Consider the following 14,991-nt stretch of genomic DNA (forward strand, 5'->3'; position numbering starts at 1 on the left):
AACATTGTTTGAATGCCAAGCCATGACACTAGACACACACACACACACACAAAATAATATGCTGTATGCCAGAAATTAAGCTCTGTTTGTGCACAGGCCTGCTAAAGGGTTAATGGTGCAAAATGGTGATCAACAGTAAAAATAACACATTTTTGCAATCTTTGCAAAAGGAAAGACCACCAACAATCAAGAATGCATGATAATATGATGTCATGGCTTTGTAATCAAAAAATATGGTTATAATGGAAGTCAATGGGGAAAAAACAGCCACAAACAATAGGCTAATTGAGGGAGAAAAAATAAAATTTTATGCTGCACAAAAACTAAAAAAAAGCATCAAAGCCAATGTTTTTATTATCTTTGACATGCCCAAGAGTGTGATGAAGGTAAAACAAAACAGTCCACAATCACTTTTTATATTGAAAATCTATTTTGTGTTTTATTCCCCAAATCAGTGAAATTACTTATGAACTTGACAAGTTCAAATCATGGAATTTTTGTAAACATTTGTTAGTTTTGATCAGTACTGAGGTTGATTAACAGATTTATGCAAAACAAATTGGAAAAAAAATTATCTGAAACATTTTTTACAGCCATTTAATTTAGTGGATGTTTTCATCCATGAACAACACAAAAGGGTAGTAAATTTGCCCACAATCTATTGTTGAGATTTAAAAAAAAATGCAAAGCATTTAAAAAAATTTTGTCTATATAAGATTTGTCACCAAAAATCATTCGATTTGCTGAAACACAGAGAAAGTTGTGGCCACATTAAGACCCCAAATAAAAAAAACATAGTGGATGAAAACGTCCCCAACACCACCAACAAGGGTTAAATAGGCTACAATAAGAATAAAATAGCACAATTTATGTGCATCAGGATGCAGTTTAATTCTTGCAGATGTTTCTGTAGCTCAGTTGAAAGAGGATTTCATAAGAAGTCTCTCTCTCTCTCTCTCTCTCTCTCTCTCTCTCTCTCTCTCTCTCTCTCTCTACTCATTCCTCAAAGGAAACACATGGATCCATGCTTTGTCAAATTTAGTTTGGCTAGGTCTGGATTACATTTAGAATTACATTTACCTCTTTGAGCCTCAAGGGCCAATCTCAGGGCCATAAGTGCCAATATTTTTTCCCTCTCTTTTTTGTCCTTTCATTTTTACTGTAAGTTTATGGACGCATTTATAATATCCAGGACATTATGCATCTGTTTTAATGGGGCAGAAGGGTTTGTTCTGACTCACTGAGGCTTGTTTAGGTTAGATAAAACATTAATAAATGGAAAAAGCAAACATTTGTATAATTTGCTTCTGGTTAATGCAAATGATACGGAAGATGCAACTTGACTAAGAAAAGCACACTTTTTCAAATATAATAATAATAATAAGTCAACTGATTTATTAAATAAGTGTTTCTTAAGAAGTTGCAATTAATATTTAAATCACTTTGAATATCTATGACACTTTTGCTGCTATCAACTGACTAAATACAGTGTATTCTAGCCATACTGTTAGTATAAACACACCAGACCACCCATTGCTTTCTTTGGCAGACAGGAAGTAACCAAGTGAGTTTACAGGAAGTGAACAACCGTACGACTGAGCTACTCGTGCTGCACACTGAACCAGGAAGTGCTTTGCCCCTCATCATGAACACACCCAAAAACTTCCTCTTGTAGACACCACCCTTCCGCTTTCATAGAGCTGCCCATTACCCTGCTAAGTGTCACCTTTAAGTGATAAGATTTGGAAATGGTAATATTAGTGCCAACATATAGGCCATAACTGTTCTTGAGGTAGCACATGTAGTTGTTCTCTATCTGCCACTAAATCCATCCGGATTTTATATGTGTCACATGCAATAGTAATAGTATTTCCATGCATGTGGCACGCGTGCATGTATTTTTACTACGTATATGTGAGTGTAAGCCCACCCTTGTCTTTCCTGTGACTGTTGTCTGTACTTGAGGAAAAGGTGGGCCCAATTCAATCACATACACATTCCTATATTCAGTGGGAAAGCCACTTAAAGTCCATTGTGACTCTAAAAAAACTGACTCTAGCCCTGACTTGAACATAATCTCTGAATGAAAAAAGAAGTATACAGTATACATAAAATGGCTGGGTTGTTTTTGACCCATAATGGGTAAATATTGGACAGAACACATGCTGGGTTAAACATCACCCAATGTTGGGTTGATGTTGTGCAACAATGGAGTATAATAACCCAGCAGTTGGGTTAAAACAACCCAGCATTGGGTCAATTTTAACCCATGGGTGTGTTCTGTCCAATATTTACCCATTATGCGTAAAAAAATAACCCAGCCATTTTTAGAGTGTAAATTAAAGTGCGTGCGCTTGTGTGTTTTAATACGTTGCTTTTACAACGTACACAAGTTTGCATAACAACCGAAAAGTGGGTATTGCAACATAAACATTTATACAACATTTTAAACATATAAACAGTTTATAAGGACACTTCCTGTAACCTAATGGTGAATCTCGGTTCTTCGCTTTGTAGTCTCCACTATACAAATATTAACCTGAAAAATACAAAAGTTTTAGAAACATTTGAAATAACGTTAAAATCATTAATATTTTCCCATTTCTGATACATAAAAAATCAAAAAAAAAAAAAAATATTATATTCATTAACAGCTTCATTGCACCACCTGCTGGACACGCGCACATTTTCAACACACACAACCCGCACATTTGCCACTTATAAAGCCCCTCTGAGAGGCACCATAAACGTACTAAGACATACCGTGATATAATATATATGCTAACATTATAAACATAGAATAGACATACTGGGATCATAGAAATACAGAGATTATAAGTAACTGGATATTAAGTAAGCGTGTTTTGCCCGGTCCAATATGGCGGCGTCGTTGGTGAATCGCATAAACGGGTACTAGCTCGCCCTCGTTTGGCTCATAGTGGAAACACAGCTTGTTCGTGTTTTATACACATTTCCCGATGAGGGCATAAATAATAAACCTATCAGATATGATCGAAATACGCAAAAGTAAATACGCAAATTTAACCGAACCAGCAAATAAACATCCAGCCGACTGTAACACAAATTTCATACTGTACTGTTGGGAAGTTGTCCGACCATTATTAGCGCGTTGATGGTTACAAACAGTCGTGTCTTTGCAATTTATAAATAACGTGACTTCATAAAATGCTAAAACAAACATAAACATCCCAATCAATAAAGTATGAGTGTGATCAGCTGCAGTCACGTGACGTGCACATTTGGCGATTCACGCTACACGTTGAAAACAAGACAAAGCGACCCAGTTCTTCTTTATTAGCACTTTATCAGCGTGCCCTGTGGTTTTTATAAGTCAACACACGATAAGAGACTGACACGTGCTTTCTGCACGGTTTCCTTTTGTATGCAGACATTTTCTAATTATTTCGCGTGTATCATCAAGATATAGTTATTACACTCGACCATCGGAGGAATTTATTGAAAGTAAGTGGAAAATAACTAACTTATACAGAAATATAAATGCTGATCTTGAAACAAATTACAAGCTCAATACTGGTTTGTTATGTTGGAGTTTGTAAGATGACAACTGTTTATGGACAAATAGTTTTCTTGCTTAATATTGACACATACAACATAACACACGCACCAAAAAACACATAAATAAACAGTATTACAGGATTTAGCATTTTGTTGGCATTCATACGCATTAGTGTTTATGTGCGACTTGAGTTGTGAACTTAATTCATTGGGGCTTTTTAAACAATAACATGCATGTAGTAAACGCATTCTAACTCCACGTGCACATTTCCCTAAACATGGCAATCTGTTTAAACGATCAGATTAGGTAAATCATTATAAATGCAATTTTGCATATGCATGTGTTTGCTTGAGAAAAAGAGAGAGAGAGGGGGAGGGAGGTGTGTTTGTTTAAGCAGGAAGCACATGACCATCTCTCGTAATGTGTTTTTCTAATGGCAGTCAGCCATCTCATCTCAGCTCAAATACCTTTCAAATTAAGGATTATTCATTCCGCACGGTGTTAGCTTATAAACTGTGTTAGATCTGACGGATATCATAAGAGTCAGCGATGCCAGGTACGATGTTTGAATCTGTCTCTTGTACTGGCTTCATTTGTTTTTGTGTGTGTGTGTCAACATGCACGCATCGAGTCTTGCGTTATCTGTCATCTGGATGTATTATTACTATCTAAAAAGCGGTGAAGACAGCAAACATGGCCGAGCAGACGGAGTCTTTGTTGGGTTGCACGTCGATTTCAAGTGTTTTCCTTGTGTTTGTTTAGCATGCATGAAGTTGTTCTTGATTTTCAGAAAACTCTCGTGTCATATCAGGGGTGTTTGAGGCCCACTTGAGCTTATCTGGACCACCGACGTCAAGGTTGTCATTGCATTTGCACTCGTTATTGTGTGTGTGCTTTACCCAGTGCATTAATGCACAGAGGTAACGTTAAAATCCCAAATTTGTTTTTCCTCACAAGTATTCCGCTTTTCTCGATGTATTGCGAAAGTATATTTACATAACTGTACTGAAAGTGTTTATAAATTAGCATCAGTGGTTATGTCGGGACATGTCCTTGCGGTGTAATGTGGGAAATATATTTATTTTCCTGGGAAATTGGACGTTTACATGAAACGAGATTTTGTTAACAACATTATATTTACTGCATTATCAGTGTTCTGTACGTTTGTCGTTGATACAAACGATTGTGTTTATAATTTAGTGCAGTGGTGTAAACGTAAACACACGCATGTAGTGACGTAGTCAAACGGGTTTGTGTTGTTGCATAAGCGCTAAGGTGTCCTGCACCGTGCACTTCAAACTAGTGCATGCTTAAAAGTACAGTTGTCTAACCTCTGTTTTTGTTATTAGCTTCTAATGCGCACTACAAGTTTTATGACGCAAACAAAAACAAGGGAGGATCAACAAAATATCAATATTATCTAAAACAGAAAAAGTAGTTTATTATAAAATGTTAACATGGTTCAAGGTATTTAGGCTTTAACCTTGTATATTTGCAGTAAAGGTTATGTTGTAGTTGTTGTTATGAATCTGTCAAAAACATGTTGCACACTCCACACAAAGTTTAACTTGTAGGTACCACATTTATCAGACATCAGGCTTCTATTAATTTTACTTGGCTATATGAAGGTCATGTACCAAAACGTCTTGTTTGTGTCAGTTCAAACAACAGGGATTAAGACATTGACACTACGTGAGGCGGTGCATGTTTTTGTTACGTGTGCAGTAACAGACACCTCTGTGGCAATATTTAATCACACGTCATGAAAAGCTGTCAACACCATGAGCTCTGCCAGTGTAGTGTACGTGCATCTCTTTAAACCAAACATCCCTGTGCCATGCTGTCTAATGTGCGATTGTTGACGCTTTTGGAATTTTTAGATGTCCGGCCAAAGTATCTTGTCTTTCAGTACATCACAAGTTTTTATAATTATAATAGTACATTATTGCTGTTTGATAAAATGGTTACTTGAAGCTGAGAAAGAACTACTACGATGTGATTTGTCAAACTAGACAGGTGACAGATTTTGGTAAATGCCGTAGTTAGGTTACTTGTTTATTCTAGGATGACGCTGTAAAATTGTGCAAAAACCCACAAAGTACAAGAAAGAGGAAAAAGAACATACAGATGTTTTTTAAATAGATGTGTGTCGCAAGATTATCTTTCTAGTATTTGTTACAAAATCAGAGTCGTCTCACTCCATAACACTTAAAGGGATAGTTTAAATAAAAATAATGTCATCAATTACCCACCGTCATGTTGTTCTGTTGGGGCGGTTTCCCGCACAGGGTTTATTCTAGTACCAGACTAAGATGCATGTTTGAGCAGCTTTAATTTAATAACACCTTGTACTGACGTATCTGAACATATATCAGTGCCATTGTTTTGTCTCGATGCACACCACCAGTATTGTTTTTTGTAAGGATAGTTTGTAAAAACTACTTATGTCCTAATATAACCAAGGCCTAGTCCTGTGTTAATCTAAACCCTGTCTGGGAAACCGCTCCATTAATTATAAAAAAAAAACGTCTGTGAAATCATGATTTGGGATTCACTGTTGTTCACACACAAACAAACACAAAATTACACACAAAACATACTTGCACTAACAGGCACACACACACATAAACATACACAACACGTACAATTACACACACAAGTACAATATTACACACACAAACATACTCGTACAAACACAAAAAACACACAGACTTTATACTCTACAAACAGTATAATATTAAAGGATTAGTCAATTTTCTTGAAAAAAAATCCAGCTAATTTACTCACCACCATGTTATCCAAAATGTTGATGTCTTTCTTTGTTCAGTCGAGAAGAAATTGTTTTGTTTTTTTGTTTTTTTAGGAAAACGCTTCAGGATTTTTCTCATTTTAATGGACCCCAACATGTAACAGTTTTAATGCAGTTTAAAATTGTAGTTTCAGCATAGTTTCAAAGGACTCTAAGGGGCTGTTTACACTTGGTATTAAGATGTGTTTTCATCGATCGGATCACAAGTGGACGAGAGAGACACATTACGTTTAAACCTGGTATTTAAATCCGTCTCTTTTGTCCACTTTCGACCACTTCTGTCCTTAATACTGTGAGGGGGTGGTCTGTGAGACGGTGGGCGAGTCTCTCTGCTGTCATTCAAACCCGAGCGGGAGTAATTATGAGTTTATATGGACACAAACTTATATTATGTCGGAGTCCACTGCTTGTTTAGCAAGTAAACATGCTGCACAGAGTTTTGTACGTGTGTATGTAAGAGCTTTCTCTGAATTTTCAGCGCAATTGATGAAATAGGATTGCGCAACTTTCACACGCTTTCAAAACGAAACTAAGGAGTTCAGCCGCTTTAGTTTTATCAATGAAAGGCTAAAAATAGCGCTGTTCATGCCAGAAGTCAAAAAAGACGTAAAACTTGTGTTTAATACCTCAGATTAAATAAATGGGCGGAGAGAAGGTGGTCACGTGTGGCTGTTCGAACACATTCAACCACATGTGCGTTCCGCAACTTCAAAGCGATCCGATCGAAAGTGGTTTCGACTACCTCTGGATGTGGTTGAAAGTGGTTGAAAGTGGACGAGCTCAAAACGTTTTGAACACCGTTTGCACCTGGCATTAACATCGTAACGCATGTTAATGCCAAGTGTAAACAGCCTCTAAATAATCCCAAACGAGGCATAAGGGTCTTATCTAGCGAAACGATTGTAATTTTTGACAAGAAAAAAAAAATTCACTTTTAAACCACAACTTCTCATCTATCTCCGGTCCTGTGACATGCCAGTGTGACCTCACGTAATTGCGTAATGACGTCGAAAGATCACGTGTTACAATACATGTATGAAACGCACATTTGCGGACCATTTTAAACAATAAACTGACACAAAGACATTAATTAGTATCATTCAACATACAACAACGTCGGAACGGTCCTCTTTCTTCACACTTGTAAACACTGGGGCGTAGTTTCGCATACATCATCCGTGAACTCTTGACGTGATGATGTATTACGTGAGGTCGCACTGGCGCGTCACAGGACCGGAGATAGAAGATAAGTTGTGGTTAAAAAGTGCATATTTTTCTTTTTCTTTTCAAAAATGACAATCGTTTCGCTAGATAGGACCCTTATGCCTCGTTTGGGATCGTTTAGAGTCCTTTGAAACTGCAATTTTAAACTACATTAAAACTGTTACGTGTTGAGGTCCATTAAAATGAGAAAAATCTTGGAATTTTTTACTTAAAAAACATAATTTCTTCTCGACTGAACAAAGAAAGATATCAAAACTTTGGATGACATGGTGGTGAGTAAATTATCTGGATTTTTTTAAAGAAAATGGACTAATCCTTTAATGTATTTTCTAGGGATGTAACGATTAATTGTGTGTCGCATTAAAAATGCCTGTCTGAAATCGATTCTAAATTGCAAAGCTGCGATTCTGTGTTTCATGCACAGCTTGTGCGTGTACTAGGGCATTTGGTCAGTAGGAAGTCCTTATCAATCTAAAATCATTATGAGTCAGAGTCGTTTATAACGTGCATTTAAAAAAGCAACACTCGTTAAACAAAATGTAATCATTCAAAATATTCTTTATTATCATGAAAATACCTGAAACAATTTGAAGAACAGCGATATAAATATGTAGACATTTCCTGGAATAGCGTTTGTAACGCTACTTCTTCTGTGGCACAAAGGGAGTTACTGCATGAGAGCGCCCCCTGGTGTTTAGATGTGCCAGGATTTCACCGTAATTCATTCAAATTCATTCATTGAGAAAACGCACATTTGCACGGTTAATCGTTACACCCCTAGTATTCTCTGCACATTCCTAAACCTAACCATCACACAAACCTACCTACCTATCTATTCATCCATCCATCTTTTGTCAGACCACCCATCTCTTACTCTGTCTAGGCTTTCTTAAGCCAACATAAAGTTTGTTCACAAACTTTAACCTCATCTAGTTGTTAATAAGATGGGAACGTTTTTCTGTTATTGTTACTTAGATGGGAAAGTTTTGCCATTTTGTTTGGATGTCATTGTTTACTTTAATAAAACCCATAAAAATGAGTACTTAACCATTTAAGATGACATTTATGTACTTGAAGAAATATAAATAAGCAAGGAGATATGTAATGCTCCTCCTACAGTGGTCTCTCTGAGCCATCTGTCTAGTCAGGTTTTCAGTGTTTGCTTATTTACGATTTTTTACAATATACCACAGGCATAACACCTGTCAGATGTGTGCGAATTCGAACACTCCCCCAAGCCTTTCAATGTCTCTCTCATCTTTACGTCATCAAAGATGAGCTCGCTCTTGTATACACACATATATATATTATATGTATACGTTATTGAATATCTATATCCATATATGTTTCAGAGCCAGCAGAAATGAATGGACCTGACCTAGCGAAGATGGGCGGGGCTTCTGGAAATGAGGGAAAGGACTCTGTAGCCAATGGGCACGCAGAGAATGAGTCCGACCCCTTTGCAGAGTACATGTGGATGGAGAATGAGGAGGAGTACAATCGGCAGGTCAGTGTGTGTGCAGCAAGGTTCAGCCCATTTAATTTGTAAAATTACCAGCCACCACACCATCAAAACAAATATACTGAAACTCAGCAGTCAAGTTGGGTTTCATACCTTTGGCAAAGGTGTGTGTTAGTTATGCTATGGGTTAGTTATGTAAACAAAAGTCAGTTTTACTATGGCAAACCCCTTTGACACACCACACCCACATTTTATCTCTCTAGGATTTCTGCCAAAGCTTCAATTGTCCTGCTCATCTTTGTCTGCATAAAGAATACACCGCATAAAGAATACACCACATAAAGAATACTTTTTGTATTACTTAATATACATTGATTTTAATCTTTTCATAACCTTACTCAGATAATATTATAGATATCAAGGATATATGTTCACAGAATGATCTACACACACACACAAATCACCAATAAAGACTTGAACTGGGTTTTTACAGGCAGGGTCACAGCTATGCACAAACAATATAGTATAGGCCTGATTTTAGGTTGTACAAACGTACTAAAACGCAGATTGTCGGTCTGGGACCTTACAAATATGGACAAATGTCTATTTAGTCCTGGAAGTGAACTCTATTTTTGTCATTCTTGCAGATCGAGGAGGAATTGCTTGAACAAGAGTTTTTGGAGCGCTGTTTTCAGGAAATGTTGGATGAGGAGGATCAGGATTGGTTTATTCCTGCAAGGGACCTGCCCTCGGTGGGACAAATACAACAACAGCTTAATGGACTTTCTGTCAGTGACAGCAATGCAGAGGAAATCTTGGTAAGCTTTGAATGTTTATTAATACTCTGTGAAAAGAATTACAAATATAATGAAATATGTATAATGTACTCCTAAACACTGACAAATGTTTAGCATGTTTAAAGGATTAGTCCTTTTGCTTAAAAAATCCAGATAATTCACTTACCAACATGTCATCCAAAATGTTGATGTTTTTCTTTGTTCAGTTGAGAAGAAATTATGTTTTTTGAGGAAAACATTCCAGGATTTTTCTCATTTTAATAAACTTTAATGGACCCCAACACTTAACAGTTTTAATGAAGTTTAAAATGGCAGTTTCAAAGGACTCTAAATGATCATGCCATAAAGGTCTTATCTAGCGAAACGATTGTCATTTTTTGCAAGAAAAATTAAAAATATGCACTTTTTTACCACAACTTCTCGTCTTCCTCTGGTCCTGCGATGCGCCAGTGTTGGGGTCCATTAAAATCCTGGAATGTTATACTCAAAAAACATAATTTCTTCTTGACTTAACAAAGAAAGACATTAACATTTTGGATGACATGGCAGTGAGTAAATTATCTGGATTTTTTTAAAGAAAATGGACTAATCCTTTAACTTTGCAGTCTTATCTGGTCCTGGAAAATGAATTAAAGGGATAGTTCAACCAAAAATGAAAATTCTGTCATTTACTCACGGTCATGTTGTTACAAACCTGTATAAATGTCTTTGTTCTGATGAACCCGAAGGTAGATATTTTGAGGAATGTTTGTAATCAAACCGATCATGAGCCCCATTCACTTCCATAATATTTTTTTTCTATGGAAGTGAATGGGGCTCCTGATCGGTTTGATTACAAACATTCCTCAAAATATCCACCTTTGGTTTCATCAGAACAAAGAAATTTAAACAGGTTTCTAACAACATGAGAGTGAGTAAATGATGACAGAATTAAAATTTTTGGGTGAACTATCCCTTTCAATCATATTTTTGGGGGGTTTATATGTCTATGGTGTTTTTAATATGCTTTAGGACCCACCATTATTGAGTATTCTTTCTATAAAATTGTCTCTGTCATATTTAACTCCAACCTCAAAATAAATTTTCGATGTTACATGTTGTCAGATGCCTCATATTTGATTTCTCATCTTTGTTCCAGCGGAAGAGCATGTTAAACCCCGAGGCCAAGGAGTTTGTGCCAGGGGTGAAATACTGAGGATCATTCTTCCCATCTGCAGATGTCCCCTTGAACCCGCATACTCGCAGAGACTCGTGTGCCCACATTTAGAATGGTCACACAAATGCACTCTTTACACACTTTTGAGGGGGCGGCAATACAACTGTGGATAACATTTTGGGTGGGAGGGGTGATTGTCTATAAGCTTTATATTTCTGTTATGTATAAACCGAGTATTAAGTTCAAACACTGCCTCTAGGAGGTGCTGTCACAAAAGCGAAAATCATTACAAAGCTGTTTTATTTTCACTTCCCTTACTGAAAGACCTGTTCCTGTCAGATTTTCCTGTTTCACAGTGTGTGCCTGATCAGGTCTTTGCTTTCCTTCCTTTTTTGTTTTTGTGTTTTTTTGTTGTTGATCTTTTGTAGAGGGAGGTTTTGATGTATCTTTGTTCACATTCCTTCGTTTTAAGGGATGTGGCTGGGGGCGGGCCTCTTGGTTCGGGTTGGATGCAGAGGAAAGGATGTTGGGGAATTCACATGAATTCAATTTTTGATTTTGAATTGAAATCGTTACATGCAGGACTGAATTTCTTTTAAAAATGGAAGGATAAAGGCAAATAAAGATGTTCATACCCAAATAGAACCTCTTTTGTTTGACTCCACTGAATTGATTTGGCTTTATTTTTATTTTATACAATTCTGGTTGACAAAGATAATAAATGTCATTGACTTTACAACAACACTTATATACTAGACCAGTGCTTCCCAATCCTGGTCCTCGAGGCCCCCCTGCCAGAAAGTTTTAGAAGTCTCCTTATTTAAAAAACCTGATTCAACCAATCAGCCTCCTTAAAAATGGTGAACTCATCTCCCTAACAAGCTGATGAGTTAAATCAGGTGTGTTAAATAAGGAGACATTTAAAACTTTCTGGAAGAGGGTCCTAGAGGACCAGGATTGGGAAGCACTGCTATAGACTACGGACAGGAATATTTTGAGCTTTTGACAAACAACACTGGCATTTGTTTTCACTGTCCAAGTGCTATGATAGATCACTGCATACTTTGATCACCTGATGTACTTTTTCCTGATGCTTTAACATTGCACAAAAGACATGTATGGGGAGAGCAGAGGTGAAAGTAACGCGGGGCAAAAGTAACAACGATTTTCTCCAAGCCCTGTTAGGGTCCGGAAAACTATTTTCGAGCACGGAAAGTAAATTACTTAAGCAGTACTGCTTCTAGATCAATCTACAGGTTATTGAGTGCTGTACCACATCCTAAAGTTTGCCTTGTCATTTAAATTATCAGTATAAAAGTAAAGCCCCAATCAAATTGCAAGCGACTAGCAGTAGTAGAGCGACCTGATCTCATTTATTTCAATGGAAGCTTGGCGACTTTTGGCGACCGTGACCATTGGTGACAAGAAGTGAGCATTTCCATTGGCGTGACAAAGTTGAGAAAAGTTTAACTTTATGCAAATTATGAGCGACTACCTACCTCATACTCACTAACCATAAAGGGATAGTTTGCCAAAAAATGAAAATTGTGTCATTATTTACTTTATTTTTTAGAAATCTTTATAATCAAATTATATTCTTTTTCCTACTTTGAAAGTAAATGGGGTCCAAAAAATATCTTCCCTTGTGTTCATCAGAACAAAGAAATTTGTGCGGGTTTGTAACAACATGAGAGTGTGTAAATGATGACAAAATGTTCATTTTTGGGTGAACTATCCCCTGACCTCACTGAAAGAGACATGCGACACACAGCAAGAAAGTCGCTGGCGTTCTGAACGGAGAGTAAATCGTCTTTAAATGTCACAATTTCTGGTCGTAATGAGAGTAAAACTTTCTACTGTTTAAGTGGCAAACTTCTGTGTGTTGCAGCATTTATTAAAATATATATTTTCCACCTCCACCTGTAAATTTGCAGTTTCCATCCTGATGTTTTTATGCATATTTTGAAATTACACAAACAGCCGGATGGAAACACGAATATAGGCTTATGTAACATTATTATGTTGAGAATTTATATAATGCTAATTTAATTTTCATGTTTTCATCATACTGTTTAAAAATGTTTTAAGAAATGGATTGACATTGCTATTAAAAAAATATTTTAAACAATTTGAGCTGGTACTGTCGGGTTACTTTTGAAACATTTGATAAAACGGAAATGTAAAATGAAAATGTGATTTCATTATTTTTTGCAAAGGACAAAATTTGTTTCCAGTTACATATTCACAAATCAGGTATATTTAATAAAAACAAGAGTAACACAAATAAATCTAGACTGTACTCTTGTGTTACTATTTACCAACCTGCGTGTTACTTTGTCCCAACCGACAGGGTCGAAATTAACAATGTGCAACTTATGTTTAAAGTGAAAACATACTGAAGTTGTGTAACAATTGTACAAAATACCACCTGGTAAACATAAAAAAATTGTACTTTCACCCCCGCTTTACCCTATATTGTATGTACACCAGTGGCAGCTCGTGACTGCTTATCCGAGGAGCGCAAATTCAAAATATGTTTTTGGAGTGTCTCGTGTGTTGCTCGTGTTTTCAAAATATGTGTTTACTGCATCATGTGCATCACGTTTTTGTCAAAATAAGTGCCTGCTGCACACGCGTCAAAACCAATAATGATAAAAGAGACACTCACGTTCATAAAATACACGCAAGACACTCCCTTAACAGTAAACTTTGATTACGTATGAGATTATGTGAGTATCTGGCAAACGTGAGCGTCTCTTTTATCAAAAACCCTTTAGATGGGTCTGCAGCAAGCACTTATTTTGACAAAACACGTGATGCACATAGGTTCACTCGACGAACACATATATTTTGGAATTACGAACCACACACGTTGTGACGAACTTTGCATCGTACGCCCTCGAAAAAAAGTCACTGGCCGCCACTGATGTACACTAAAAAATGCTGGGTTATTTTCAACCTGGCATTGGGCCAAAAGGGACAGGCCCTTTTTGGGTTATTTTCAACCATTCATTTCTTTTTTTAGAGTATATTGTATTAATTCTGTCTGTGAGAATATTGTTCTTTTACTCATCCAAGGTTTAGACATTAAGATTCTCTCAGTTACACATGAAAGCTTTGTACACCACAAGCTGCACATTGCACAGTTCCTAGCAGCCATCCAATAATAGTTAATGTGCAAAACCAATACACAGTAGAATAGGTAGACAAGAGCTAAATAAGGGCAAAAGGAGAAGCCACATAGACCTCACCACCTACAAAGAAACATTATTACCAATGGAGGACCGCTTTATAGCACACCTGCGTTACTCATTTTTGCACAAGACAGTGAGAAAACCAAAGACACATAACCTGTGGTTGACACTTGACTATGCATCGGCACAGGTTTTATATGCATTCTCATACTCTGGTTTTCACACATTTTATGCACCTGTGGTATTAAGATTATTTACTGTAAACAGATTAAACAAACTAGGACACTTTAGATTAAAACAAGATAATTCGCTCTTACTTTAAGAGGCTATAGTCCCACTGTGGGGAAAATCAGGTTTTTATTATTGTTTATATGCCTATTTGGTGTTTATAATATGTTTCAAGACAAGCCATGTGCAAATTCATCATTCAACACCATTGTTGAGTATTTTCTCCATAAAATTGGTCTCATTCCCACAGTTTAAAATCACCTTGATTTAAAACGTCACACACATTTAACCAATAATATCAACACAGTTAAACACGTGGGCAACAAGTTCGAATTGTAGAAATTAAGTTGGATGCCTCATAGACTTGAAATGATTGCAAGCACAGCTGCAAATGCTGTAACTTGTTCATATCAGCGCTTAAAGATCAGTGCTGCAAACGTATGCATTGTGTGAAACCGAACTTGCAGTTATGTGGCTGAAACTGCCAAATGTAGCATCTATTTACATACATATATATATGGTACGAGGGTGTGTGAAAGAGTGGAGGCGCATTCATAGATCTGCAAATACTAAATGAGGCAAG

General features: G+C 36.8%; 1 protein-coding gene across 3 annotated transcripts; it reads left to right on the plus strand.

The window, feature by feature from the left end:
• The first annotated feature begins 3,326 nt into the window (after positions 1-3,326).
• Positions 3,327-13,116, plus strand: LOC135778599 (polyadenylate-binding protein-interacting protein 2B-like). Of its 3 annotated transcripts, none has more exons than XM_065289002.2 (4): positions 3,327-3,483; positions 8,924-9,078; positions 9,681-9,851; positions 10,969-13,116. In XM_065289002.2, exons 2-4 carry the CDS (start codon positions 8,935-8,937, stop codon positions 11,023-11,025), a joined length of 372 nt encoding a protein of 123 aa, XP_065145074.1. In that variant the 5' UTR covers positions 3,327-3,483; positions 8,924-8,934; the 3' UTR covers positions 11,026-13,116. The 3 variants fall into 3 exon arrangements, with proteins under 3 accessions (XP_065145074.1, XP_065145073.1, XP_065145075.1); XM_065289001.2 differs by lacking the exon at positions 3,327-3,483 and adding an exon at positions 3,928-4,094; XM_065289003.2 differs by lacking the exon at positions 3,327-3,483 and adding an exon at positions 4,215-4,395.
• The last annotated feature ends 1,875 nt before the right edge of the window (positions 13,117-14,991 follow it).

This window comes from Paramisgurnus dabryanus, chromosome 2, assembly GCF_030506205.2.
Source record: "Paramisgurnus dabryanus chromosome 2, PD_genome_1.1, whole genome shotgun sequence".
NCBI classification, from domain to species: domain Eukaryota; kingdom Metazoa; phylum Chordata; class Actinopteri; order Cypriniformes; family Cobitidae; genus Paramisgurnus; species Paramisgurnus dabryanus.

Coding starts and splice junctions, on each gene's coding strand:
- LOC135778599 (XM_065289001.2), top strand. Junction 9,079..9,680: donor AGGAGGAGTACAATCGGCAG/GTCAGTGTGTGT, acceptor TCATTCTTGCAG/ATCGAGGAGGAATTGCTTGA. Junction 9,852..10,968: donor GCAATGCAGAGGAAATCTTG/GTAAGCTTTGAA, acceptor TCTTTGTTCCAG/CGGAAGAGCATGTTAAACCC.